The sequence below is a fragment of the Barbatula barbatula genome, assembly GCF_947034865.1.
Source record: "Barbatula barbatula genome assembly, chromosome: 15".
NCBI classification, from domain to species: domain Eukaryota; kingdom Metazoa; phylum Chordata; class Actinopteri; order Cypriniformes; family Nemacheilidae; genus Barbatula; species Barbatula barbatula.
Genome location: NC_136778.1, coordinates 9,576,810 through 9,602,588, shown reverse-complemented (window position 1 = coordinate 9,602,588; position 25,779 = coordinate 9,576,810). Strand labels below are relative to the sequence as shown.

The following is a 25,779-nucleotide window of genomic DNA, read 5'->3' as shown; positions in this document are numbered from 1 at the left end:
AACAAGCTTTATGAATGTACACTTTAAAACGGGGTTCTTGGCTCTTAATCATAGGGTACCACTTTTAGTGCTATAGAACCACGTTTTGGTGCTTCGGTGGTTCTTTGGGAGGACTGAGGTGCTATAGCAGTTTCTTTACACGGAAACGGTGCTATAAAGGACCTCAGTCACCCCAAAGAACCTCTGAAGAACCAAGATATGGTGCTATATAGCACTAAAAATGGTTCCCCTATGATTACGAGCAATATGGCACAATTCTTTAAAAGTGAATGATAGATGTGAATTTTAAATTATGATCAGTTCAATTTTCCACAAGCATTTTACTCTCCAAAATACTCTTCCCCCTTCATTTTCTTGTGCATCTTAACCCAGCTCAGTAAATTATATGGTGATGTAATCAAATATGGTTCCCCAGAGCTCCATCAGTCACAGTCTTTGCCAATGTTTAATGCAGTCCATTTCTAATTGAATTACCTTCTGAAAGGCAGGCATCCTTGACCGACGTCTGTTTGCTCTTCAGCTCAAATACTCTCAGTAGCCTATATAATAACTTGTCCCCTTATATAATGAGTGCTCTAACTACTCTATACTTGCATAAGAAAAACATTTAAAGACACATAAAGATGGACCACATAACCTGGTCTTCAATTTGCTTTATTTGAAACCTAATATCATATGATATTTCATTGTAAAGGCGTCTTGGTGGAAACCACTAGCATTTAAGATATCTTAAATCCCATGAATTTCATAAAACTGTGCTACATCAGATTTTTCTAGGCAAAGGATCTGAATGACAGCTAAACGTATTGTACGTGACAATAACGCACGTGATATTGAATGCCTGTCTTAATATTATGTGCAGCTTTATTATATACGTCATTTCCTCTTCACGAGCTTCTATATAAAGGCGGTATTGCTGCGTTAGTGAGTAGTGACATTGAGGTATCGCGGTGTGTGTGAATCCGACGAAAAACAAGAGCAGACGCTTTACGCGTGTAATGCATCCATAAATAAGTCTGGAGAGGGGAAAGTGGTACTGATATTGATTCGCTTTCCTTTATAACGAGGCTTTGTCACTTTCAGACAGAGCGGGCACTTCGCATTACGAAGATGATCGCACGAGGATGCGTTGGGCTCGTGGTGCTGGTGAATTTTGGTAAGTGTCAAACGTTTATATGTTTTAAGTTATGATACTTTAGTTTATATTAGATACTGTATTCATTCTGGTGACGAAACATTGCGAGCGATGCGTTGCTTCAGTCAGCACCAAGGACAGCGGAACTCGCAAAATAAAACCCGCTTTTGTCCCTCATAATGGTGGCACAACTTTGTGTTTGAATTGGGTTCAGTCATCTCATGTCAGAAAAATACAAAGCGCTGTACAACTCTCATACAAAGCTCAAATAATGACCCTACGCCAAAATTCGAACAGCGCATTATCGTTATGCTTTCGTTTGTCAACGCATTTCTTTTGTCGTGCAGTTTTGTCGACGCCTGTCACCCCAGGACACATGGATCAGAAAGATATGAAGGTATGCGTTTATAAATCATCGTTTTCAACTCTTCACAATGATCCTTCATTACTGATTTCACCATGTTTATTTGGAGCAGCCTTATGAGACACATAACATAAGGATGCACAGAATGACGGCAACAACAGTACATGTTTTCAGGATGTGTGGAGGAAAGCAGCATTAGTGAGACTGTGACTCAACAACACGACTTCAGCTTTGTGACAGCTGGTGCCATGTGGTTACTAGAAGGAAGACTACAGAACACTGTGTTAATTAACTCCACTTTAAGTTAAGCTTGAGGTGCATAATTCATTTTTAATCTTTAAATCTTTAAAAAGAACTTCAATGAAGTTGAGATTGCTACCCGTTTTTTAACTTTACCATGAGAAATACTTTATAGAATAGAGAATCTCCAAGTTTCGGCATGTTTTGGAAGACGAATACGTGTTAACATGAAGCTGCAAACAGACGTGTTTCTTTCTCAGTAAATGCAATTTCAGCAGCAGTTCTGGGCTTATTGAGAGAGAGAGGCTGTTTTTCCCTGACAGCAGAGAATGTTAGACTGGGGGAATGTGAAGCCAAACAAATCGCAGTGGCAGGTGGGAGACATGAAGCGCTGAAGAGGAAATGACATTGATTACAAGTGAAATAGTATGGCTGGTCAGATATTTGAGACAAAGGGGTTTGGAGATATTATTGGCATGATCCTGCTGTGTCCTCTATTATATCGATCTCACAACATAACAGTATTATTACAACATTATATATTCAATAGGAAATAATAAGAAATGCATGCACTACACAAGCTAATATAATTATGAATATGTTAAAAAATACTTCTTTGTAACATTTTTCATTTTTATAGGTGATGAAATGTATTGTTGAAGTCATCGCAGATGTTCTGACCAAGCCTGATCCCATCCCAGTTTCCCCAGACTGCCTTCAAACCCTAAGCACCGGTGAGTCCCTGCATTAACTCACAATAGCTTACTTTTCATACATTTAGCTGCAACTTATCCCTTAAATCAGCAGCGACCTTCCTGATATGATTGATACCAGCTTCAATGCCGCTTTATCTGCACAGTGCTGATCTTAATCGAGCGAAATAATTAACGGCTTTATCTCGAGAGCAGTCAAAGTGTAAAGTTGGGCCTTGTGTGATCCAGTCACATTACGGACGTTTGTCTTTCAAAGTTTAATATTTCGAAAATCAATCATTCTAACAGTGCAGCTATTGTTACTGAGATAACGCTTACTACAGGGAAATCAAACACCATGTTAGAAGTGAGTCTGGGACAGAAACAGAGGACAGAGATTGACGGAAGGAATAAGAGAAGGACAGAGATTACTGAGAGAAAGCAGTGCAAATATTTTGATTCAGCAAGTTCTGTGACATGTGACCAAACATCCACACAATAAAAGAAATATTCCATACTGACATATAATGTATATTTTCCTTTTTACTAACAATTATTTTAACACTTTATTATGGAATTATGGAAGTGTATAATGATTGATATTGTAATTCTTGTTTTTATCCTTTTAAATAATTACTTTACTTTTTATTTAATTTAAATGTAAATGTATTTTCGAGACATTGTCTTTTGTTAATTTAAAAAAAACTGCAAAGATTTTGAAGATGCTCTGACAAACAGGAGCACAGGTATTTTCAGAGACAGAAGAATGCAGAAGAATTGTTTCCCTATGGAGTGACCAGCCAACTCTGCACTCTTTGTCGGGGTCAGCAGAAAATGAAAAGCTTGACTCGACTTTAATTCAATACAAATCTCTAGTTTCCCTCTCTTTATTGCCTTGACTCTGTCTCTCTCTCTTCCTCACATCGTCTCTCTGTTCTCTCTCAACGGCTCTGATGATTAATAGGGCAGCACAGGACTGCTTTTCGGGGCAATTAATGCAAATAATGTAGAAATAAAGTAAAGTTCTGAATGCTGAAAATGACTTGGGCCTTTGAAAACAATATGAACTCATTTATCAAATCACCTAACTCTATGCACGCTAAATCAAAACCCATGAGAGATGTGTTTATGTTCCAGATGACAGACTTGTGACCCTCCTTCGCCATCGCAACTTTCTCCAAAAGTTGCAAGATATCGCTGCAGAAGGTAAGACTCAATGCTCAGTATTTGATTAAACAAGCGTGAAACTCTTTCCTGTAGAGAAAAGCAATGGCTGCAGTATGTCAGTAGGTTCTGGCAGTAGGTTCGTAGGTCATTTGAATTGTCGTTGAGAGAATTGTATAACAGTGCTGATGAGGTATGAAAGAGAAGTTTCATTTTATATTCAAGAAGCTGTTATGTGAACCGTGTCCTTTCCTCACAGGGGCCAATGAGAGAGCGCAGAAGCACCCAGGTGACTTACTTGATCATGTGACCAGCTTCCCTGAAGATACAAAGAAAACTGCAGGTGAGCTTTAATCTACGTTTTAATGCTGTGATACATGGCTCTCTCCTCTTTTTTGCTCTGTTGTGTTATTCATTCTATCCTGAGACGGCACCGAACTTAGAATAAAGAATCAAAAGATGTCAAATAACACAAAAATAACTCTATCAAAGTCACTTTGATTTAGTGGTATTTTAGTGTATATTAGGACTTCAAAGGACATTGAACATCTGCTCTAAAAGCACATTCAATTTGAATTGCTGTGTTCTGATCTATAGCTCTTAGATGCTGTACAAGCTGCATCTGACAGAATCAGGGCATAGGGCATATCTCTCAGAATAGATGTCTTGCTGGTAAAATAAAATGTACAGTGTATGTGTATACTTGTGGTGACATTTCTTATGCTCTTGAGACAGAAGTCTTGAATATGTCATACCTCTGTGGGCACAAGTGTGTGGGAGATGTTCAACTACACGAACACAGAGTTAGATTGAGATGTTACAGTATTACAGTAACATCTAACTCGTGTATGTGTGTGTATATATAAATATATATATATATATATATATATATTTAGGATCACTCTGTATTCATATTTTTCCAAAGTTTATAGTAATGTAGCTGTGGGACTTACGTTGTGACTAAAAGCATCCAAAATAAATTAATATTTTTTGCATCTTTAAAGTAGCCACCCATTGACTAGAATCGTACACTTCGCATTTTAGCATTGAGCTTCTAGAGGTCTCTACATGGGAAGCTTATTATGCCGTACTGTAGGAATTTCCATATATGTTGGACTCTTATTGACTGCTTTTTATTTATTATTTGTTCCAAATAATCCATTTCAAATTTTTTTCATAAAAATGTGGTTTTCTAATAAAATAAATTAAGATCTTTGCACAATTATATTTTTGTCCACAAAAGTGATTTTAAACATTGAAACCTTCAGATTAAAAGATTTCTTCAGATTATGAGTAACATTTTTTGATCCTTAACATTTGACCGGTAGTGTATATATTAAACAAACATGAAAAGTTTCATATACACTTGATTGATGCTCTCAACTCAAATATTTGACAAAATACAAAATCTTTTCCAAAATATTAAGTCAACAAAGCCCAACAGAAATTCAAGTATTAAATTAAGCTAGCTAGCTAGCTGGCTAGTTAATCATATTATCCTATTAAACATCATATTTCGTTTAAAATTAGTAAAATATTGTTAAGACACAGCACCGTTCAGATTAAACAATACACAAATGGGCATTTAACCTCAACATACCCCTCTGCCACACCACAGATGATCAGTCAATGCTGGTTGCCATGGAGAAACCAGAAGAGGCTGCAGAGAAAAGAGGAGTCAGTGAGGCGAGCTCCAGTGAGAGTGAAGAGTCAGAGCAGGAGTCTCAAAAAAGGAACAACATTGCTGAGGAGGAAGAGAAGGATGTTGGCAATCACATCTCCATGAACCCAGAACAGAAGAGAGAGTCACAGGAGGAGGCCACAATAAGAGATGAGGAGAAACAGGAGGAAATTAAACCTCCCAGCTTCGAAAAGGAGGAGGAAAATGAACCAACTCACAATGAAGAGGGTAATTGTGAAACATCTGCTACTGTCAGAGTGAATCGTAGTGTTTGGAGCATTAGTCATTATGATGTACGGCTACCCTGCTGAAAAGACATGAATTGCTATGCTCATTCAATCTGGTTTTTGTTTTATAGGAATAGTTTCTCATTTAGTCAGCCTCATGTCATTCCAAACCTGTATTGCTTTCTTTCTTCTGCAGAACACAAAAGAAGATATTTTGTGGAGCATTGGTAACCAAATATTGGACACCATATACCTGCATTGCATGAACACAAAACCATTGAGACTTATCTCAAAATATCTTCTTCTGTGTTCCACAGAGGAAATTGTTATAAACTTTTTTGAATGACATGAGAGTGAATAAATGATGACAGAATTTGTATCTTTGGGTGAACTATCCCCTGCAGAGACTTATTTAGGACACCATCATCCAACACACAATATATGGCACGCACAAATGCTGAATATTTGTTAAACAAACAAAGAATTCCTACAAAAATAATTCACAGTACTTCTAACAATACATATGTGTGTCATAAAAGACACAAGCTAATTTTATTAAAGAACAAAAGACTTGTTGTGTTGACAGGCTGGTGTGGATGCATGTCAGTGCTAAGTGCCCCCATTTGTGAAATGAATTCTATGCTGCGTCGTGGCCTATAACAAATTTGTTTGGTAATTGATGCTGGAGACCACCCAGATCAGATCAACTGACTGTAGCGTACTAAAGTGGCCCTTAGGAATGTGGAAAGGACACCTTTAGGCTGACTATTCAAACCACAGCTTCACACGGCCAACCCTGTAACTGTTGTTGAAAGCGAGCCATTATATCTAAAGCATTTTCAGCGCACATTCAGTTCCACTTGTCAATATTCAGCACAGATGTGCTGATTTTCAGGCACACCATTTGGAACGGACATGCCCATTCCCATAAGATCGTATTGGTATATCAGTGCAGACAGATGGATAAGAGTGTGTTATCTGAGTAAAAAGGCATCCAGCAGTGACCAGTGAGCTGGCAGGAATACACTTTTCATTTAGAAGAGTGGAGTCTTTGCTGATGCTGCACAATAGTACATGAGGGCCTTTTGGATGAAAGTGTGTGTGTGGAATAATGAACAGGAGACAGATCGAGAGAGAGAGAGAGAGAGAGAGAGAGAGAGAGAGCGAAAGATTATTTTATAACAATAATAACACAATCATAACCATGTTCCCCTTTTATCTGAAGGGGCAACACTCACAGATGGTCTTGAAGCAAACCCAGAGGTAAAACAATCCATCATGGAGGACATCGAGGAGCCCAGGGGAGCTGAGAAGGAGAGAACACATTCAAAAGAAGAGCAGAAGGACGAGGCGGAGGAAAAGAAAGAGGTTGGACCAAAGCACTGGAGTCGTCTGAGCAAACTGGCCCACCAGAGGTTGGAGACGGGCCTGAAGCTGGAGGAGCACAGGGAGGCGTCACAGCACTCAAAGGAGAGGATGGATCAGGAGGACGAGCTGTGGAGGAGCCCAGAGGAGCAGGAGCTGCAGATTATGGCACAAACTGAACCAGAGGACAAGAGAGATGAAGAGGGCAGTGCCAGCAGGAAGACTGAGGTAAACTCTCTCTCTCTCTCTCTCTATATATATATATATATGACATTGAAAAGGTCTTGAAATGTTTTCTCTGCTCAGGATGCTGACATTGAGAGTTTGGCTGCCATCGAGTCCGAACTCGAGAGCGTTGCTCAGAAACTTCATGAACTGAGACGAGGCTGAGCCGGATCAACTCTCCACTTTTCTCCATTCTGCCCTCCATCTCTCCTTCAGTAGAAAGGCATGTTAACTTGAGATGAGGTTTTCACCTTCTCACTCAGTCTACAGCAGTGCAAGCGCCACATATTCTCTGCTTTGTCCCTTTCATGTAATATAAACCCCCCCGGAGACTCCATTAAAGTCCGGAGGCAGGTCCTATCATGTCCTCTTTTAGCTCCTGTGCTTTGCTTTCTTGTGCTTGCTTCCTAAGCAAATCTGGGCATTCAGTACATAATAAAAAAAATTAAAGAAAACTAACAAGAATTCAAATGTTAACTTCATTGTTGGTACATGTCTCAGAAATAGTACCTAATATTATTAAGTTTTATGATCCACAGGCAATAATGTTTTTATTATTTATAGTGATGACAGAAATTAAATGCTTTTCGGGAGTTCATTTAGAATGAAAATGCAAGATGCAAGAGAAGAAATTTGAAGAAATGTTTTCTCAATGTAAATGATTTTATGTGACTAAGCGACTAAGTGTTTGAATCTGTAAATTTGAATTTACATCACTAGACATGATGTAAATAATAATAAAATAATTCACAACATCGAGTTCTGTTTTTTAAATTTGTTTCATTGCTTCATGACATTTCAAAGGTTTTTATGCCTTTTAAATGCAAGGAGGAAGAAATAAATCAACATCTTTACAAATTATACATCATGTGCAAATATAACATAGCAATGGGGGACAGAACACAGAAAACAATTTCAAAGAGACTTTCCATACATTTACTCTTATGTTGTTCTAAATAGGACATAAAGACAAAGTCAAAGTTTCTCCTTCATCTTCAATGAAATAAGTTGTTTTAAATAACACAAGTGTGAATTACCAGGTGTAGCTTTAAGGAAAGTTTTGGGGTCAGCTTTTCAAATACTCAAACTGTTAAAAAAGCATTTTTTATAACCATAATCAGAAAAGGTCATTTGTCCATAGCCACAACACACAGCAAGTGGTATTTCCTTCAATGCATAATCCACTATACCAGTGGTCTCCAATGTGGTGCCCGTGGGCACCTGGTAGCCCGCATGAACTCTGTGCGGTGCCCGCTAAACACAGGAGATTTATTAAAAAAAAAAATTTTAAATAAAGAACAACAGGTCCCTCCAGATATTAAATGGTTAATCTATATAAACATTTTACGTTACAATATTTTAAGTTTTAAAAAATAAACAACTGCAAATTCAGGTTTTAAGAAATGAATTTTGTACCATACAGCTTCATATAGCACGAAATGTGTTCTGACTGTCCAGTCAAGAGTGTTAATACTTTTTAGAAGCATTAAAGCTTACTAGTGTGCAGTGGGCACTAGTTTCCTGAAAGGTTTAACGTCTAACAGTAACATCACACAAATGCCACTCCTTTCAAGTTATGCATCTCATTAATATACTGAATTTATATTAATAACATTTTCAATTCCTCTACAAGGCCCTTTTCTGTAAATAAAATCAGTGCAAGTCATTAATAACAAAATCATACCACATACAGTACCAGGTTTCCCCTTTTGAAAATTAATTTAAATAAATCAACTCTGAGAAAACAATTGACACACATTAAATCATGGTCAACATTATTATTATAGACATAACCTCTAAACGCCATTTTATGAGGGTTGAATTGGTTTGTGAATGGTCATTAAATATTCTACTAGATTAATAGGAAGTCTCATTGTGATGAAGTCTCAGCTGCTGCTAAACCAGATCTAGCGTGATGGTGAAAGTTCGGAGCCCTGCAGGCCCCGCAAGAACTCAGTCCCTGATGAGAGCCTCTTTTTATTCCCTCGCTGTCCATCAACCAGCAACTGCTTTCATTTCCCAGCATGCCGCAGGGCATCCCACAGGCTACGGATGGGTTCTGTGCTATTCCGTTCGCTTTCAGATGACCGCATGACGCTCCGCTAGATACCTGACCTCGCAGGACGCTGGTGATGTGACTCAGCAGGTCATCGAAAAACGCAGGGACCCCCTCATAACCTGGATGAAAATGAAGGGTCATTTCAGACTACAGTACCTTGAAATCTTGAAAGGATTGTGAGAGCTCTGGGAAAGGCAGATTAATAAAATAGCAGACGAGAGAGACCAGATATCATCTGTTGATGTAGTCTTGTACTGTCATGGGACTCATTGCATGTACCGCTGAGAGCTATCAAAGGGCCTTTCCCTGCGAGATACACAAGGTAACCATAGCAACAGATGATGAGAAGGCCAGGTGGTTTTAGAACTGTAAGCCGACAAACACAGCTGTGTCTGCAGATACAAGTGGTGTCTTAAGATAACCTGCTTGAAATGTACTTTAACTTTTCAAATTTCCTACATTTTGGGAATTAGTGAAGTTAAACTAAAAGAGAAATGTCTTCACGCTCTATAAATACTTGTTATGACTGAGAATTACATAATTCATAAAGTTTATTAACATCAAACAAACACTAGATTGTGTAGTTCCCTACTGACCCCTTCTGGTCTGTTGGCTATATAGCATTGCTGAAAGTGGGAATAGAGTTATTTTGAATACATTTATAAACTGCATTTACCTGGAAATGCATTGATGTCAATGACGGCATGCTGGCCGGTCTGGTTGTTGATGATGATGTCAATCCCAAACAGAGAAATGCTTAGGGCTTCTCGTAACCTTCTGGACATCTTCTGAATGACATCATTGTTTGGTGCCCAGTACTGACCCTTCATGTTGTCTCGCTGAGGGAAAATAGAAATAGGAAATAAAGTATGAAATGCCTGTCACAGTAAAACATTTACGATTATTACTTCAGTTGAGCTTGGCTTGTAGCTATAACTCCTTACAAACATTTGATAAAATGGTTGTTTTAGTCTTTTAAACCGAACAGCTTTCGATAAAATGTAAATGTCTAAAAAATTTCTTTAGATGGTTTCCATTATAAATAAATTATTTTAGTTAAACAAGAGTTGACTTACACAGGTCAGATGAGAAGACGACTCTGGTTTGGACACATGATGACTGTTGAATGATATAGCTCTCCTGTCTACATAATAAAAACACAAGTATTATTTAGCCTCCACATTTAAAAACCTAACCTAATTTCTAACCTCTTTTCTTATTTTAAAGTATATATTAGAAATCCCCAAATGATTTGCATTTCAAACACAATGGGGTTTGGGATCAGTGTATAGAATAGGCCATCGGGGGCACAATTCATCAAACAATTCTGAATTCCAAGTTTCATGAGTCACTCGCTGTACACATACCATGTCAAAGACAAAATAAACCACTTGTTTTTAAGAGAGGGAAAGAAACTGGGTCTAAACATCACTGACACATGTCGAAGGAATGTTTCAGGCAGGGTAAGAGGCCCTAGACATCAAACAAAGTTGCTCACGAGTGCCATTACTGTCAATCTCACTTTGTCCCCAATACAGCTTTCAAGGTAAAAGTAGAAACCAGACAAGGTTTGTTTGTTAAGATATATGTCTGTGTGGATGGCTTTAAAACAAAACAACCCAAAGGAGGCCCGATGTCTAAATTCTTTGGCCTGGCACTCCATAAAGTGATTTTATTGGCCGTCATGCTACCTAGTGAACTTGTGTCCCAACTTGTACATTTTGTCTTTATTCCACGCGTGCCATAGAAGATTAAAAATGTAAAACAACACTCATTAGAAAGTATTGAGCGCTAATGAAACAAGTATGAAAGCTATTTGAAGTCCTGATTCGTATACTGTTTTTAAACAAAGCTGTTGAATTTAAACAATACCTTGAATGCCTTGAACATTTTTTAGGATGTTGGTGTAAAGCAACTGACCTGTGGGTCCAGAGGGAAAATTCCTAATCGAGGGCCGTTGCACCACGCTGTAAGCCTCTCCTACGACAAACACTTTATACAGCACTGCATTATGGTTAATGAAGCTCTGGATTACACAGGGGGGCTTGATGTCTTTCAGATCTTCCTCACTAAAGATGATGGCCATCTATTGAACAGAAAACAAATTAACACAAGCAGGTGGTGCTGCTATAAACAAATATATGCATTCTTGTATATTCTTCCTAACGCGGTCCGGTCAAGCACATCTCTCACAACCTTCAAAAAACTGCTTAAAACAACCCTCTTCTGTGAATACTTGACAGACAAATGAAAAAAAAAGAAAGTACACTAACCCTCTTCTCACAACAGGTAGTGGTCTAGCTTTTGCTAAAACTAGTAACTTTGTATTAGCACCTAATGTACTATGCTCTTTGTATGACATGTCGCTTATTGCTCCCCGAACTCTTTGTAAGTCACTTTGGATAAAAGCGTCTGCTAAATGACTAAATGTAAATGTTGTACAAAGTAAACACTAAAAGTCTATCATTCTTTATGAGATGCACAATGACCCTTGTCCAGTGAGGTGTGGTTATAGTGTCTCGACACACTTACCCCCTTAAACCCATTCTCAGTAGAGCTGTATATTGCATGTGCCCTTCCCTATAGCTAAACAAACCTCAGGCTCAGTGTCATAAAAGCCAATGACAATCAACCTGGTCACACAAACACAGACGTTGGTGACACATTAAACTATCTACCCTCACTGTCTACACTGTGAAACAACTGTACTCTTGTCTTTGAGCATTATTCTGAAGGAATGTAAGTGTCTGAGACTTTGCCTCTACATTAGTCGCTGACAATAAAAGATATGGTCTCCATAGCAACAGAGGTTGCACCCCTGTTAATCATCCCCAAGGACAGCAGGACTGCTTGTGATTCCGTGCAATACGAGCTCTGCCCTTATTTCCTCTAATGTTCTCTGTAGCGGAACATGCGAAAAATAAAATGGAAGTAATTTTAATCTACTTTTAGCATCACACTTCCACAGCGGCTGAAATGAGTCTTTAAAAAGCAGAAGTGACCACAGTGTTGCCGAGATATCACGGAGATATACATTGCCTTTTAAAATTACTTTCTGTTTTCAGGTTTCTCATCTTTCTCTCACTAAATTACAAATACTTCATCAACATGATCTCTGTGATACTTTTTAACTGTAATAATTAGTGGAAATAATGAATTAACATCATGTAGCAATGTAACAGATATAAATAATATTATAGTACTGTACAGTATTTATCTATTACATAGCATTTAATAGATATACTGTACATATCTAAAAAATGATCCCAACATGACGTATCTAGTTTTAAACACATGGTCTGTAACATATCAGAAAATATGAACCTTCTCTATCCAAGATGATATTTCGTTTTAAAATTATTCGTCATCATTTTGAAATATACATTTAATTAATTGTACTAGACGTAAAAATAAAAAATAGGGCTATATAGTAGAAGCAGTGAATGTTCTCCTACCTCATGAGAGTTGGCGCCATGAGCTACCTGAGGTTTGCAAACTGAAATGGAACAAACATTTGGTGAAAAGCTGCATCACTACAGAAATAAACTATGTACATTCAGTAACACTCAACAAACAGTTGTCAACAAAATAAACAAATAATAATTTTAATTAAAGACAACACATAAAAGATTTTGAATGGCATAAACTCACTGAAAGGAAATGTAATTCCATTCTTGTGGAGCTGCTCCAGGGTCTCTGCGTTACATTCACTCTTAAGAACAATGAAGGGAGGAGAGCAGATCCTGTCTTCTACACACATGAAGAGATGAAGAACATGCTGGTTCAGTTCATTCACTCGTAATATTTGATCATTCAGTTTATGCTGTTATTTGTTATTAATTTAGCAGATGCTTTTAGGCACTCCCGGGAAAACAAACTCACAATGATGGTTTTGTTAGAACCATGCTCTACTAGTTATGCTACAGGAACATAAATAAACGGTTTCCTCCTTTTCTATTGTTTCTAAATAAGAAACATTCTAACAAACGTCTCTCCATACTTTTGTAAGTTATCTCCTTGTCTCTTAGCACCAAACATATCTGACCATGTTTGTTGACTGACTCAGACTTCTCTTGTTTATAAAGGTCTGGCTGAAATACATTCGCATTTTAGGCCACAACTGTTTTCTTTGATGTGTTATTTTCATCTTCCTCTCGTCTTACTCTGACATACACACGTGATTGAAAACAGGCACGACAACAGCATCTTGTTGAGACAAACCAGCCTAGTCTGAAAATGTTTCTTCTAGACGCGCAGTCTGTATGTGTCTTAATGATGTGTAACCTGCTCACATCTAAAATGATGATTATACTTTCAACAGGACAATATTACTAATGGAACTATGGAAACATTCACAACAAAACGGCTGTGACATCTGTGAATTGTCAACATTGTTTTTGATCTCACTTAAATATTACATGCCGCTTTAATACAGAATTATCATTACAGTCCCTTAAAAACAAGATTTTTCCACGTTGAGTGACTTGGCGTATTACGTTACTGTACAATTTTACATTAGCATTGGATCGATTTAGGGCAAATCATTTAAGTCTTTAAAGATCAAATGCAGTATTGTGATAGATGTGTGACAATGATGCATAAAAAATGTTTTTTATGATTCACTATGAACCCAAGAACAAGCACAAACTTACATAATCAAGTCAACTGACTTTAGCACAACTCATCCAAAACAGTAGTGAGGTAAACCATAACATCAGAATTATATCACGTCATGCAATGTTTTACATTCAAACACTAAGACCACAGACTGTTGTCATCTGCTCACATGGATCATATTAGCTCATGGAAAAATACACCCAGACTCATTTCACTAAATCGGTCATTGATTGTGCTGATAGTTCCCAACATGCCGTTGTTTCAAAACTAGATATTGTGTAATATTCAAGGTATATGAGCTGTGTTATCTTTCCTTTCCCAGAATCCCTTGCAGTGTTGTTTCATGAGCTAACAGCCACAGAGGCGGTTGCCTGGTAAACGTGCCCAAGAAAATAGTCACTACCTAGGAAGCAATGAGGCTGATGGTTAACTTCACACTAACCCTCAGCTGACACTCCTGTACCCACAAGCCTCTCTGGTACATCAACAAACTTCTGGTTGTTCTTCTGGCTTTGGTTAGACAGCTTTCTGAGCAATACATACTGACTGGCTTTTTTATTTTAATAGACATTTGTATTCTCATTTGTTCTAACCATTTTCCTCTAACAACCTCTTTGAGCCATGGTTATTTACAATACACACAGCCTTTCATACCTTCCTGCATAATTTTATATACTTTTACTGCATTACTTTTCTACTGAATAATTGAGCTGAATATTGTGAATGAGAGGGAATCCAGAGATGGGATCCCTTCGGCACTACGTCAAACTCACAGCGGGTTGTTCTGTTGGCCTGTTGCTGCAGCAGGGCCTCCTGCTCTTTCTGCAGTCAGTGAATACAGCATGCAAGCGGTACAAAGAATGAACAACTCAGCAGCTTTAGGACACAAGCCCTCCATAAGCCTCATACTTCCCCTGCCCAAAGGCCAAAACCTGCCCTCCTCGTGTCAACCCAGTAATGGCGAACAAAGCACCACTGTGTAAACTATCTCTTTAAATGTAAGCAATGTTCAGATTCATTGTTGCTCATATTCAGATAAAATTGTACTGTTGTTCAGATTTAATGTCACTGACGTATACTGTATATTCATTGCTAAACAATGTTCATATCTATTAAGGTCTGTAGAACATAGTGAAGTATCATGTTTGTTTCATATTTCTGAGACGACATTCAGCAGTGTCTAACTACTATCGATAACTTCTGATGAGATAATATTTATGTGTGACCACGATAAATCGTGCACGTGTATAGCTTCAGTCCTTCTGAAACCTTGTCTCTCTATATTTTGTGATTACCATAAATCATTACACGGTGTAGCACATTTTTGTTTTGTAATTTCTTTAGCACAGGGAAAGTGTGATGAAGTGAAGATAGGTGACTGCGTCTGGAACTTAACCTAATACTGAGGACAATACTAGTCATAAGAGACAAAAACAATCAAATAAACACTTCTGAAGTTTTAAAAAACAAATTTTTAGTAAATGTTATGTTGTTGTTTTAAACGTACGAGTTATAATACCGAAATGTATAAATATGTGAAAATATTTTTAATTCAAGTACCGTCCATTTATCCATTTCCTGAAAAACAGAGAGTTTGTGCATCTAAGGTTTCGGAAGGACTGCGACTATATGTACAGTATCTTTATGTGGCTATGCTGTAGACAGACCTTGCATGTCGTCTTCAATTTTTTGAAGGAGCTTATATGACTTGCATCGGTCCAGCAGGGTACGTATGGCCGGAAGAGGGTCCAGAATAACAGTTTCAGGGTGAGAGTCTATGTAGTCCTGGAAAGAAATCAAAACCCCTGATAATGCACTCACTGACTTTATTGTACGTATATGCAGTAAAATAAAAACATTTTGTTGGTGCATATAAACTAAAATGATGATATTGCGCACCCTATGTCTGATTTTAAAACTGTTACTGTGTCATAAAGAATCACTCCAAGATAAGGCAGTTCTCTGGTGATGTAATTTGGAAGATTGCTTGTAACCAAACAGTTCTTGGCCACCATTGACTACCATAGTAGGAGAAATTGGTTTATAAATTTCTATGGTCTGTAGAACAAAAAAGAAGATATTTTGCAGAATGTTACCATTGTAATTTGTCCTACGGCAAGCAATGGTGTCCTAGAACAGTTTGGTTTCAAGCAATCTTCCAAATATCTTTCTCTGTGTTAATCGGAACAAAGACATTTATACAGATTTGGAAAAACTTCATGGCGAGTACATTCTTTTTTATTTTTGGTTAAACTATCCCTTTAAGGGATGCTGTTCAATAGAGAGCAGAGAAACGTGAAGTTTAGGTGCTTATTTACCTGGACACCCTGTACAAGCTGAAGGGATTCTGTGACGTTCTGGTCAGCATCAACAATGTGGTCGGTCAGCTTGTGGATGATGACATCAAACGGGCCCTGCTTCTCTATTGGCTGGCTCAGATCCAGCTAGACCGGACGAACAAGGTTAAGAACTCAGTAAACATCCACAAGCCATTCTAAACAACCCTCTGCATAATGTCAATATACAGTATGAATGAAGGATGAATAAATGTAATTTATGATGCTTTAGTATTATTTCTAAGGAATTCGGTATGCTTGTGTATTTTAGTTAATTTAACTGAATTGGCTGAAGATGTGATCACATCGAAAACCATCACAATTATGTATTGAAATTCCAGTTAATCCAGTTAAATTCTGATAGCTCAAGGGGTTTACTTGTGGGACAGATATTTATGAGGTCATGCTATTTGTAAGGTGTGTGTTATTTCTAATTCAGCTATGACAGATAGCACAATATGTTCTGAAGGCCATGCACATCACCAACATGGAGAATGGCAGCTTGGGGTAAACACTGGATTAGCTCCCTTAGGAGGTTTTTAACCTTTGGGGATGGAAAATATTTAGTTGGGATATGACCACAAAGGCTCTTAGGTTAAGCCTGAGACATGTGGATACAGCCTAGACAGTTAATATGAAGGGGATCCCTAAGTGCATTTTTATTTAGAAGTTCAGAATCACTACCAAAGACAGAACCAAATATAGGAGCATGACTTGGAGACCGAGGGGCCCAACGGAGACAGAGAGCAAAGTGATCCTAAGGGGCTTATTGGCCTGTTCCTGATATGGCTCAACCTTTAAATTACAATGTCTGGAAATGTTTTCACATTACATGTCGCTACAAACATGACAAACAGATTCCACTACACTACATTGCAAAACATGCATCAGTACACATCACTTCTTTTAGTGGATGATCACTTGATTCACACAACATCTGATGTTGATACAGCAGAATGAGACACACTTATGTCATTTAAACAGCTGTAATGTTTCAAAGAACCTTCAGAGAAGAGAATCACTGCTTCCAGAACACAATTACTTATTTGCTTCTCAAATTTTTTGCTCTTCTATTTCCACTTTCCATTTATCTTCTTCCTGAAAAGTAGAACCAAAGTTCTAGGGGGAAGTATCACTCTTACAGATGTGTAAAATGTAAACCCTGGAGATACCGACAAACAAGGTTCATCTACACACAAAACGTTGTTGCTGGATTCTTGTAAGTAATTTTCTTCTATCAGGGGTTACTGACTTCAATGCATTGGAAATAAATCTCAAACCACAATATTGAAAATGAACAAAAAAAATAGTCATTCAAAAAATTCTCAGCTAATAATAAAGAAGATGTAGCCAACAGAACGTTTCACAAAACTGGCTCCAACATAAGTAAATATCCCTCAGGATATTACATTTTTTAAAGCAGTTTGAGCACATTCTTGGGAATGCGTTAAAGTGATAGTTTACCTAAAAATGAATATGCTGTCATAAATGATTCACCCTCTAGTTGTTCCAAACCTGTTCCAAACCTGTTCCAAACCTGTTCCAAACCTGTTCCAAAATGTCTTGGTTCGGCAGAACACAAAGAGAGATATTTAGAAGAATGGAATATGGTAATCAACGGCACCCCAGGAGTGTCAGTTGCTAACATTCTTCCAAATATCTCTCTTTGTGTTTAACAGAACAAAGAAATGTATATAGGTTTGGAACAACTTAAGGCTGAGTAAATAATGACAGAATTCTCATCTTTGGGTGAACTGTTCCTTTCAGTAGGACAAACTTATCTCTATGCCAGTAACATGCTGAAACTGCAGTTTTTAAAGTTTACTGTACTCTATGGAGCTGTAAAATTGTTAAATAGTAAAGCAGAACACGCAGTTCAGACAGGGAACCACATAACAAATATCGATTAAAACCATCTGCCTTCAGAAAACACAAAGCCATAAATCAATCAAGATACTCAAAGAGTGGTTCATTATCTTTCAGACACTGATAACGTGAAATGATAACATTAAAACATTTTGTTAACACTTCTCCTCATGATTGATTTCAGTGACGACCCAGTAATCACAATATTGACATCATTGACACTGTAAAGTCTAATGTGATCAGCTCACTGATTGTTTGCATTAAGCACTTTAGTGACTGAATAAAATCTATGACTGGGTGCAGCCGAGTAGCCTATTGTGTGACATAAAAGCAGGTCAAAGTCTGTCCTTTGGTCTCTTTGCTGTCCACACCTTACATAGCGTTGATAGCAAAGGAGCATTTATTATGAATCTGTCAATTCAGTTTGGGAGTGGAGAAAAGCCCTCGCTGACTCTTATCAGTGGAGTTGTCTGGCTAGTAATAAAGCGGATTGAGAAAATAGCACCTTGGTCTCCCTCTCCTATCTTAAATGGCAAAACACATCCACTGGCCTTCACGCCCAAAACACAATAAAGTGACTGTGGAACTCTTCCCAGAATTATCTTTATTACGGTAATGCACTTTCCACAGCACAACCTCAAATAACAATGTTTGTCCATAAACATGTATTTCACAAATCCTAGTCCCTGTAAGTATTTCTCTTAGGGCCACATCAGTTCCTTATAAACATAAACATGGTTGACAAGGGCATGTCCTGCCGGAATGTGCAAACACTGTCTTCATATGTCCACTGACAACATAACCACACAGAATCAGTCATTTGCTCCTAAATGGGTCAAACATATAAATTGCATCTTAATAGGAGGTTACAACATTTTGGTGTGAGTCAACATGTTTTAGAGATGGTTTAAAAGAATCTTGTTGAGGGTGTTATATGTTTTAATATGATTATTTGGTATGGATTACTGTCAGTTAAAGAAAAGCAAAAATCGCTAGTCAAAATCGCTAGTGCAATTGTAGGACAACCACAAAGACAACTGAATGAAATCAGACTATAGAGACAGACAAAAGTACAGATTATCATTGAAGATTGTTCTCATCCTCTGAATATCAAATTTCTGCTTTTACCATCGAAAAAGACGTTTTCGACAACATCAAGCAAGAAAAAAATCTGTATCAAAAGTCATTTGTGCCAACTGCTGTCAGAATTTTCCACTTGTAGACAATAAAGTGACAAACTAACATGACAATTAAAAGTGAAAGACCTGTTATTCCACAGAGCATGATATGAAACTGTTGTGTGCTTTAACAGAAGAAAATCCAGATCTTTTGGAGTTAACACAATCATAACACATAAAAGGTATGTGATATACATTCACAATTTTCTGATATTATAAAACCATCAATTTATATCAAACCTGCTATTTATTATCAACAAGAAGCGTTGACTGCACACCAGAAGCAGATTTGCAAATTTCTAAAAAGAAACAGCTTCTAAAAACAGAAATGGCTAGAACTAATGGCTTTTCCATCTATGTGACTAATGATTTATCAAAGTCAAGGTAAAGCCAATGGAGGGTATCACAAACTCAACAGAGTCATTCTTTAAATACTAATAACGCTGTTAAATACCTCACTATCCCAGAGCAAACACAATGTGATGGTAATGATGTTCTAGCTCAGGGTAAGTCATACATAAACAGTACTAAAGACATAACACTTGTCTTTGTATGAGAAATTGTGACATATGTAAAAGACAGAGATCTAGTAAAAGCTATTTACATTGCTGCTGTTATCAGTGGTGAGATATTGGGTATATCATACTGTATCCTTCAGAATATCACTGTCTTGACCAAATCCAAATATGATTGATCAATGCCAGACCAAAAAGACCAGTGTGTATTCTGCCATACCAATACACAAATGTGCACAACATCCACATCACTTCCTTATAGAATTTCCTGATGAGTGGTTAATGACGGATAATTTATCAAGGCAGTGGTTCAGCTGCAAATCTGATCAACCTGATACGAACAGCAATGGCCTAGAAAAGGCTATAAAGTGCTTTTCATTGCCATTCAAGCAACTTTGTAAAGAAAAATAACTTTTGTTTGTTTTAGGCTATTTTAGGGCTCAATTAGGAATAGTCTGGGAACCGTTTTGAAGCTAAATGTTTCTAGAAGCTTTACGTTTTATACCGGCATTTACAGACTACCTGAAATTTAGTTAGATTTTTGATGTTTTATGTAAACAGGCATATTGATAGTCATTTACTTTAGGGTACTTTTAAATGTCTAGACAAAAGCCTGTCAATGGTATTGTGAAACTGTCAGTAATACAACACACTTTATATAAAATAAAGGTGACTCGTGTTTTAGAAAAGACAAATAAAACGTTTGCTTACCTGGATCATCTCTATCCCTTGTTTCCTAAAAGGCAAAAGAAGAGAAAATATGATTGTTATCATGTTTTAAATTGTTACTGTATGTTTTGTAATTGTAGTATTGTTTACTCTATGGAACAACATGGAAATATTAAACATGCAATGAGGTATGACACACTTTCTCAACATTACACAATAAAGAAGTGTTTGCACTTAAAAATAAAACAGATAAACTCAGCAACACTTCTGTTTCATCAGACATTCAGTGAATTGGGAGAAACCTAAATTGCTTTTTCTCACCCAAAGAAAGTGAGAATCACACTAAAATCAAACAAACACCAAATACACTACACATACACACACCCATTTTAAAAAACACATATAAACAATTAAGGGAAGATACAAATTGTAAAATGAACAAAAACCTCATAACTGAACATGTTTCTTAAGACGAAACCCTTGGAAACCGGTCATCAGTATTCTCAAGTGCAATTACGAAAGACAGATCCTGTTACATTCACTCAGGATTGTCATAGTCTACGGGTGATATGTCTTTCCTGTATGTCTTTTCATGGTAAGAGCATTGCGCTAATGTATGGCACAGCATATTTAGAGCTTTACAGTCATATGTCATGCAAAACCATGAAGAAATTAAAACAAATGTTTCTAGCTTAATACATTACGAGCACGGTCTTGCTGCAGACTCTTAGGAATGCGTGGAATTTGAGGAGATATGCAAGTAATGTTACCTTTAAAGCTTTGGAATTAAGCACTGCCTATATGGTACTATTCCAGGTATCAATGAACTTTGTCTAGATTTTGTTGTAAAAATTCTACAGATGGACAGATGGTTTATTATCATCTATTTATAAGAATTCAAGCAATCTCCCACAGAAGAAGGGACTCCTTGAATGACAAATACTTAAATAAAGTAGACCGAGGCCTCTGAGACTGGAATTCAGAGTTTATCTATGGATCTTCAGATGGGTTCAGAAAAAATTTTTGATTGTGAAAACCAGAAGAAGAGAAGCAATTTGTTGTGTTTTTGAAAAAACTTGTTGACATTTTGTTGACATGTGACAAGAACTCCATAACACAAAAAGCACCCTTTAAACTCGTAAAAAACAATTATTTTGGTCACATGAAGTAAAACATATGATTCATGTTTTAGACATTAATGATGATAAAATAAACTTTCAAAACTGACGGATAAGTCTCAAACAAGTGTGATAAGTAGGCCTATATATATCACAATGATATTTTATAAAATATATAATATTTTATTTTTTCGCAGTTGTACGCCACATGTCAGAGTTATTAAATAAATGTATGACACGACACCAACGTGTGGCCTATACAAAGATCACAGGTATTACATATACAAATATTTCTCACCTTTATGATCTCGACTGCTGAACGTAAGAACATGGGGTAAGAGGATGAATCATGTTTCTTACACCATATCACCCCATTTTCTCCATAACTCGGTTGTATTACAAAATAGTTGTATTTTGGATGAGCTGATTATGATATGTGGATGATCATATGACGTGCGCCCACACGCGCGCTTTACGCACCTGCACATATCCACGAAAGTCTGGAAATTTAGCTTTTTAATCTTCTTCTCGCTGAGCCAGTATCCAACCCTCTTTCCTTTCACAAAGGTCTGCATTTCTATCGGAAGAAACGGCAGGACATTTTTAAAAGTATTAACAAAACGCAAAAATAAAACACTATCTAAAAAAGAGTCAGCGAGGGATGTTTGAACTTACCTGAAATCAATGCGATCTGAAAATCTCTTCTATGTGTTTAAAAAGTCCCAGTTTCAGACTGTCGCCAAAAGTCTAATAGCCAACGTCCTCCAGAATGCGCGTCCCTCTTTCTAAATGTTCAATTTTACGACAACTTCGTCACATTATTTATATGGCACCGAAACATATAGCCATAACAAACACAGCACATCATGACACAGTACGGCATGGAACCGACTCATGTGTTCCTTGGCCAACCTCAGATGTTAAATCTTATATCCAAACGTCCTGTCCATTATTTGACAACGCTGTCGATCAGGGATATAATGTTGATTGGTCATTTGGACAGCGAGAAAACTTACTTTCACCCGACACACCCTCCTTTAGAGGCGGGCTTATTTGCCCTGTTCAGTGGTGAAGGTAACTACCCCAGAATTCATTCAATAATTCATCCGTTTAACCTTTGATTTTATTATAGTAAAAGTAACCAACGTTATTTGATAGATTGATTATTATGTGCATTACTTTCATTACAAAAATCACCATTAAACTAATCTAGGTTACTAGGCTAGTTTACGTACAGATATATGGTTGCTAGTAAAAGTCATCTTTATCATACGAGTGTTCGTGGTATTTATTATAACACTAAACGATGACAAATGGAAAAGAAAACAAATAGGTATGGATTGTGGGGAATAAAGACATGTGCGTATGAATGTGTATATGTGTTTTAATTATAAAGTGAGAAAAAATATTATCATCTAAATTGAATGCATTTTAATAATCACCAAATGTTTAACTGTTTCTAATCTAAACGACTAAACGTAATTCCAGATATGTTCCACAGAGCGCCTCATGGGGGCAGTAGAGCCGTTTGCGTCCGTAATAACGTCATGCAAGCGATTGATGTACATTTCCCGGATGTTGCTATTCCAGGAAGTAGGTCGCATGACAACAATCCTGTGACTGCGGTGTGTTTTGTGTTCAGGAACTCACTGCTTAAAACCGCACAATATGGATTGATCGTGTGATCATAGTAAGTATGTTAGTCGAAGATACGCGTCGCCATACAATACAACACAACAGCGCTAACTGACAGCTTTGATCAAGAGTCTTAAATTGTGTGTGAGGTTTCTTGCGTTAGGTCAGTTTCCTCTTGTCTAGGAATGATAAATGTGTTGCATACAACGTGAAGAAAGCTAGCTAATTGTTTCGGTGAGAAAAGTTGTAAATGAATCAATGTAACGTTATTAGAGAAACTACAGTAAAATCAGTTTGGAAAGTCACGTTATTTGTTACATGATTTCACGACCATGCTATTTGTTGATGTCTTGTTAATATTTACGTTTGGAAATTTACATTGTTTTTTACAGTGAAGAGCATGGAGAATGATGAATTTCCGTCAGCGGATGGGGTGGATATGTGTTGGACTGTACCTGTTTGCCAGTGTTGCTGCAGCGTTTTATATATTTGAGATCAGCCAAACGTACAACCGGCTTTCACTGTCACAAGTAGAAAAGGTGTCTGGAACACAGACAAAATGGTCGGGAGATGCATCTTCATCCGGCCCTTCGTCAACCTCATGGACACAGACTCTGAAAACAACACTTCTTCTCCTGCCCTTCTGGGCCTGGGCCACCATTTTTCTTATTCCCTACCTGCAGGTCTTTCTCTTTTTGTATTCCTGCACGAGGGCGGACCCCAAAACGGTGGGATACTGTATTCTGCCCATCTGCCTTGCTGTTCTTTGCAACCGCCACCAAACCTTTGCCAAGGCCTCCAATCAGATCAGCAGGTTACAGCTGATTGACACTTGAACACATTGATCAGGATGTGGGATCAGATTTTGGGGCCATCTTTTTTGGTGTCTTACTGTTTGGCCAATGCAGAAGTGCATTCATAAACAAGATTTTTTTACTGTTGTCTCTATAGTTTTGGATGTGTTTTTGTAGTCTTTAAATTAAAATATTTTTAAATTAATAGTTTGTACCATCAGTAGGTTGCAGTTTAGTATTATGTTGCAGAAGACCATACGCTATTATGTTCAAACATTGAGTGTAAAATAAATGTGCTTTTAAAGTAAATTTATGACAGAATCTAAAAGTATTTTCCATGCTGACTCAGTCTCGGAGTACTTAAAAAGTTTTTTTATCTTGATTTAATTATGTACTAAATTTAAATTTGACAAATGAGGCAATCAAGCCATTGACCAAGATGTAACCCAGAATATTTGCAGATAATTTTACCTTTGTAAGTTAGAAGGTTTTATGTGATGGCCACATGGATGTGAATTCAAAGAGCTAAATGCGTAGTTCCACAGTTGAGGTGAATTGCAATTTTTTATTGTGGGTAGGTTTACTACTTTGAATCAAAATTTCTAATGAAAATAATAAACAACGAAAGCAGAGATGTGTAAATGTTGTAAATGCAGTGTTTCAGCTGTTTATAATCATACATATTTTATGAACATTGAACAGTTCCACTGGAGTAACAAACATCCAGTTATGGCTTAAAAACATCAAATAAAACAAACATGGGGTTAAGTATTCATTTTTAAATAAAATCAAAGAGAGAACAATGAGAAAGAATTTGACTAAGCTAACTTTTCTTATCTGTGATAACTTTGTACCGTTTCATATCAGTATTGTACATTCAAATGTAATTTCTTGGTTGAGAATCAGACATCGGAGTCTAATATTAATTATGTCATAGTGATAAATGTGTCCTCATAAAGAAAATTGTACACATCTTTAGGTGGGTTTTGGTAAACTGATACTATTTGGTTATGTCTGTGTGTAAAATGTATGCACTCAAATAACGTATTGTTAAGGGATATCTGCATCATTTTACAGTGGAAAGCTTATCTCACAAGCAATTCAAAGGTTATTTGGACTGCGGAAGGTTTTAATGAGTCTAGCACAACTCTTTATCTAAACATGAGTTTCGACACCAGCCCCTCTATCACTGCTCCTTTCCAAAGACCCAGGAGTTGCTTAAGAAATACATCTTCAGTCATGTATGGATGGTTTTACTCATTTGTTAAAATGTTCAAAATAAGGCAAATAGTTTTTGTCTTAAAGGGCTTGTTTCTCTGAATTTATGCTAACCATGTACATGAGGTATTTATTTACTTTCCAGTGCAATCGTAATACACTGTGATATGAACCAAGTTTGGATTCTGATACAAATCAATAAAAGAAATGAAAAAAGTTAAAAAAGTTCTTTGTCAATCAGAAACAACACATTTTATGGGTCAGATTGCATTACAACTTTATTGCAGGAGTAAAAATGACTACTGATAACTGCTGTAAATATTTAACTATGTCAGCCAAAATTTTGTGATTATTGTAACTGATAAACAATTCCCCCACTGGACCAGTAACCGGTTGTTTGAGGATGCAGACAAACTTATCAAAGATAACTTAGAATAACAAATATATAAACAAGAAGGAACCAAAAAATAAGGCAAAACACCCAACATTCTTGACCTGTTCTTGGCATGAAATTTTGAAATATGGAGGGGAATGGGTGTAACCATCTCTTTATGTAACAAGAGACATTACAGCAGTCTGACAGTTTTGAGGATCCTGGTTCTCAATTCTTTTTTCGCTTTTTTGGAGGTTCTGTGTTTGTCTTGGTGGTCTTTTCCGTGTTATTGTCCTCTTCATCACTGT

General features: G+C 37.1%; 3 protein-coding genes across 6 annotated transcripts; 2 read left to right on the top strand and 1 right to left on the bottom strand.

Moving 5' to 3' along the window:
* The first annotated feature begins 930 nt into the window (after positions 1 to 930).
* Positions 931 to 7,851, top strand: chga (chromogranin A). Of its 3 annotated transcripts, XM_079475114.1 has the most exons (9): positions 931 to 995; positions 1,084 to 1,156; positions 1,483 to 1,532; positions 2,380 to 2,473; positions 3,569 to 3,637; positions 3,855 to 3,938; positions 5,214 to 5,504; positions 6,729 to 7,096; positions 7,175 to 7,851. In XM_079475114.1, exons 2-9 carry the CDS (start codon positions 1,111 to 1,113, stop codon positions 7,256 to 7,258), a joined length of 1,086 nt encoding a protein of 361 aa, XP_079331240.1. In that variant the 5' UTR covers positions 931 to 995; positions 1,084 to 1,110; the 3' UTR covers positions 7,259 to 7,851. The 3 variants fall into 3 exon arrangements, with proteins under 3 accessions (XP_079331240.1, XP_079331241.1, XP_079331239.1); XM_079475115.1 differs by having other exon boundaries at positions 931 to 1,156; positions 6,744 to 7,096; XM_079475113.1 differs by having other exon boundaries at positions 931 to 1,156.
* Positions 7,628 to 23,758, bottom strand: itpk1a (inositol-tetrakisphosphate 1-kinase a). Of its 2 annotated transcripts, XM_079475112.1 has the most exons (12): positions 23,542 to 23,758; positions 22,127 to 22,236; positions 21,932 to 22,028; positions 20,376 to 20,400; positions 16,088 to 16,213; positions 15,437 to 15,554; positions 12,804 to 12,902; positions 12,608 to 12,648; positions 11,073 to 11,238; positions 10,229 to 10,296; positions 9,829 to 9,991; positions 7,865 to 9,271 (listed from the first exon to the last, which is right to left on the bottom strand). In XM_079475112.1, exons 3-12 carry the CDS (start codon positions 22,024 to 22,026, stop codon positions 8,964 to 8,966), a joined length of 1,209 nt encoding a protein of 402 aa, XP_079331238.1. In that variant the 5' UTR covers positions 22,027 to 22,028; positions 22,127 to 22,236; positions 23,542 to 23,758; the 3' UTR covers positions 7,865 to 8,963. The 2 variants fall into 2 exon arrangements, with proteins under 2 accessions (XP_079331237.1, XP_079331238.1); XM_079475111.1 differs by lacking the exon at positions 23,542 to 23,758 and having other exon boundaries at positions 7,628 to 9,271; positions 22,127 to 22,455.
* Positions 23,038 to 24,512, top strand: tmem251 (transmembrane protein 251). The gene is made up of 2 exons (XM_079475116.1): positions 23,038 to 23,141; positions 23,479 to 24,512. The coding sequence occupies exon 2, from the start codon at positions 23,494 to 23,496 to the stop codon at positions 23,920 to 23,922; it is 429 nt and encodes a 142-aa protein (XP_079331242.1). The 5' UTR covers positions 23,038 to 23,141; positions 23,479 to 23,493; the 3' UTR covers positions 23,923 to 24,512.
* Positions 24,513 to 25,779: the final 1,267 nt, after the last annotated feature.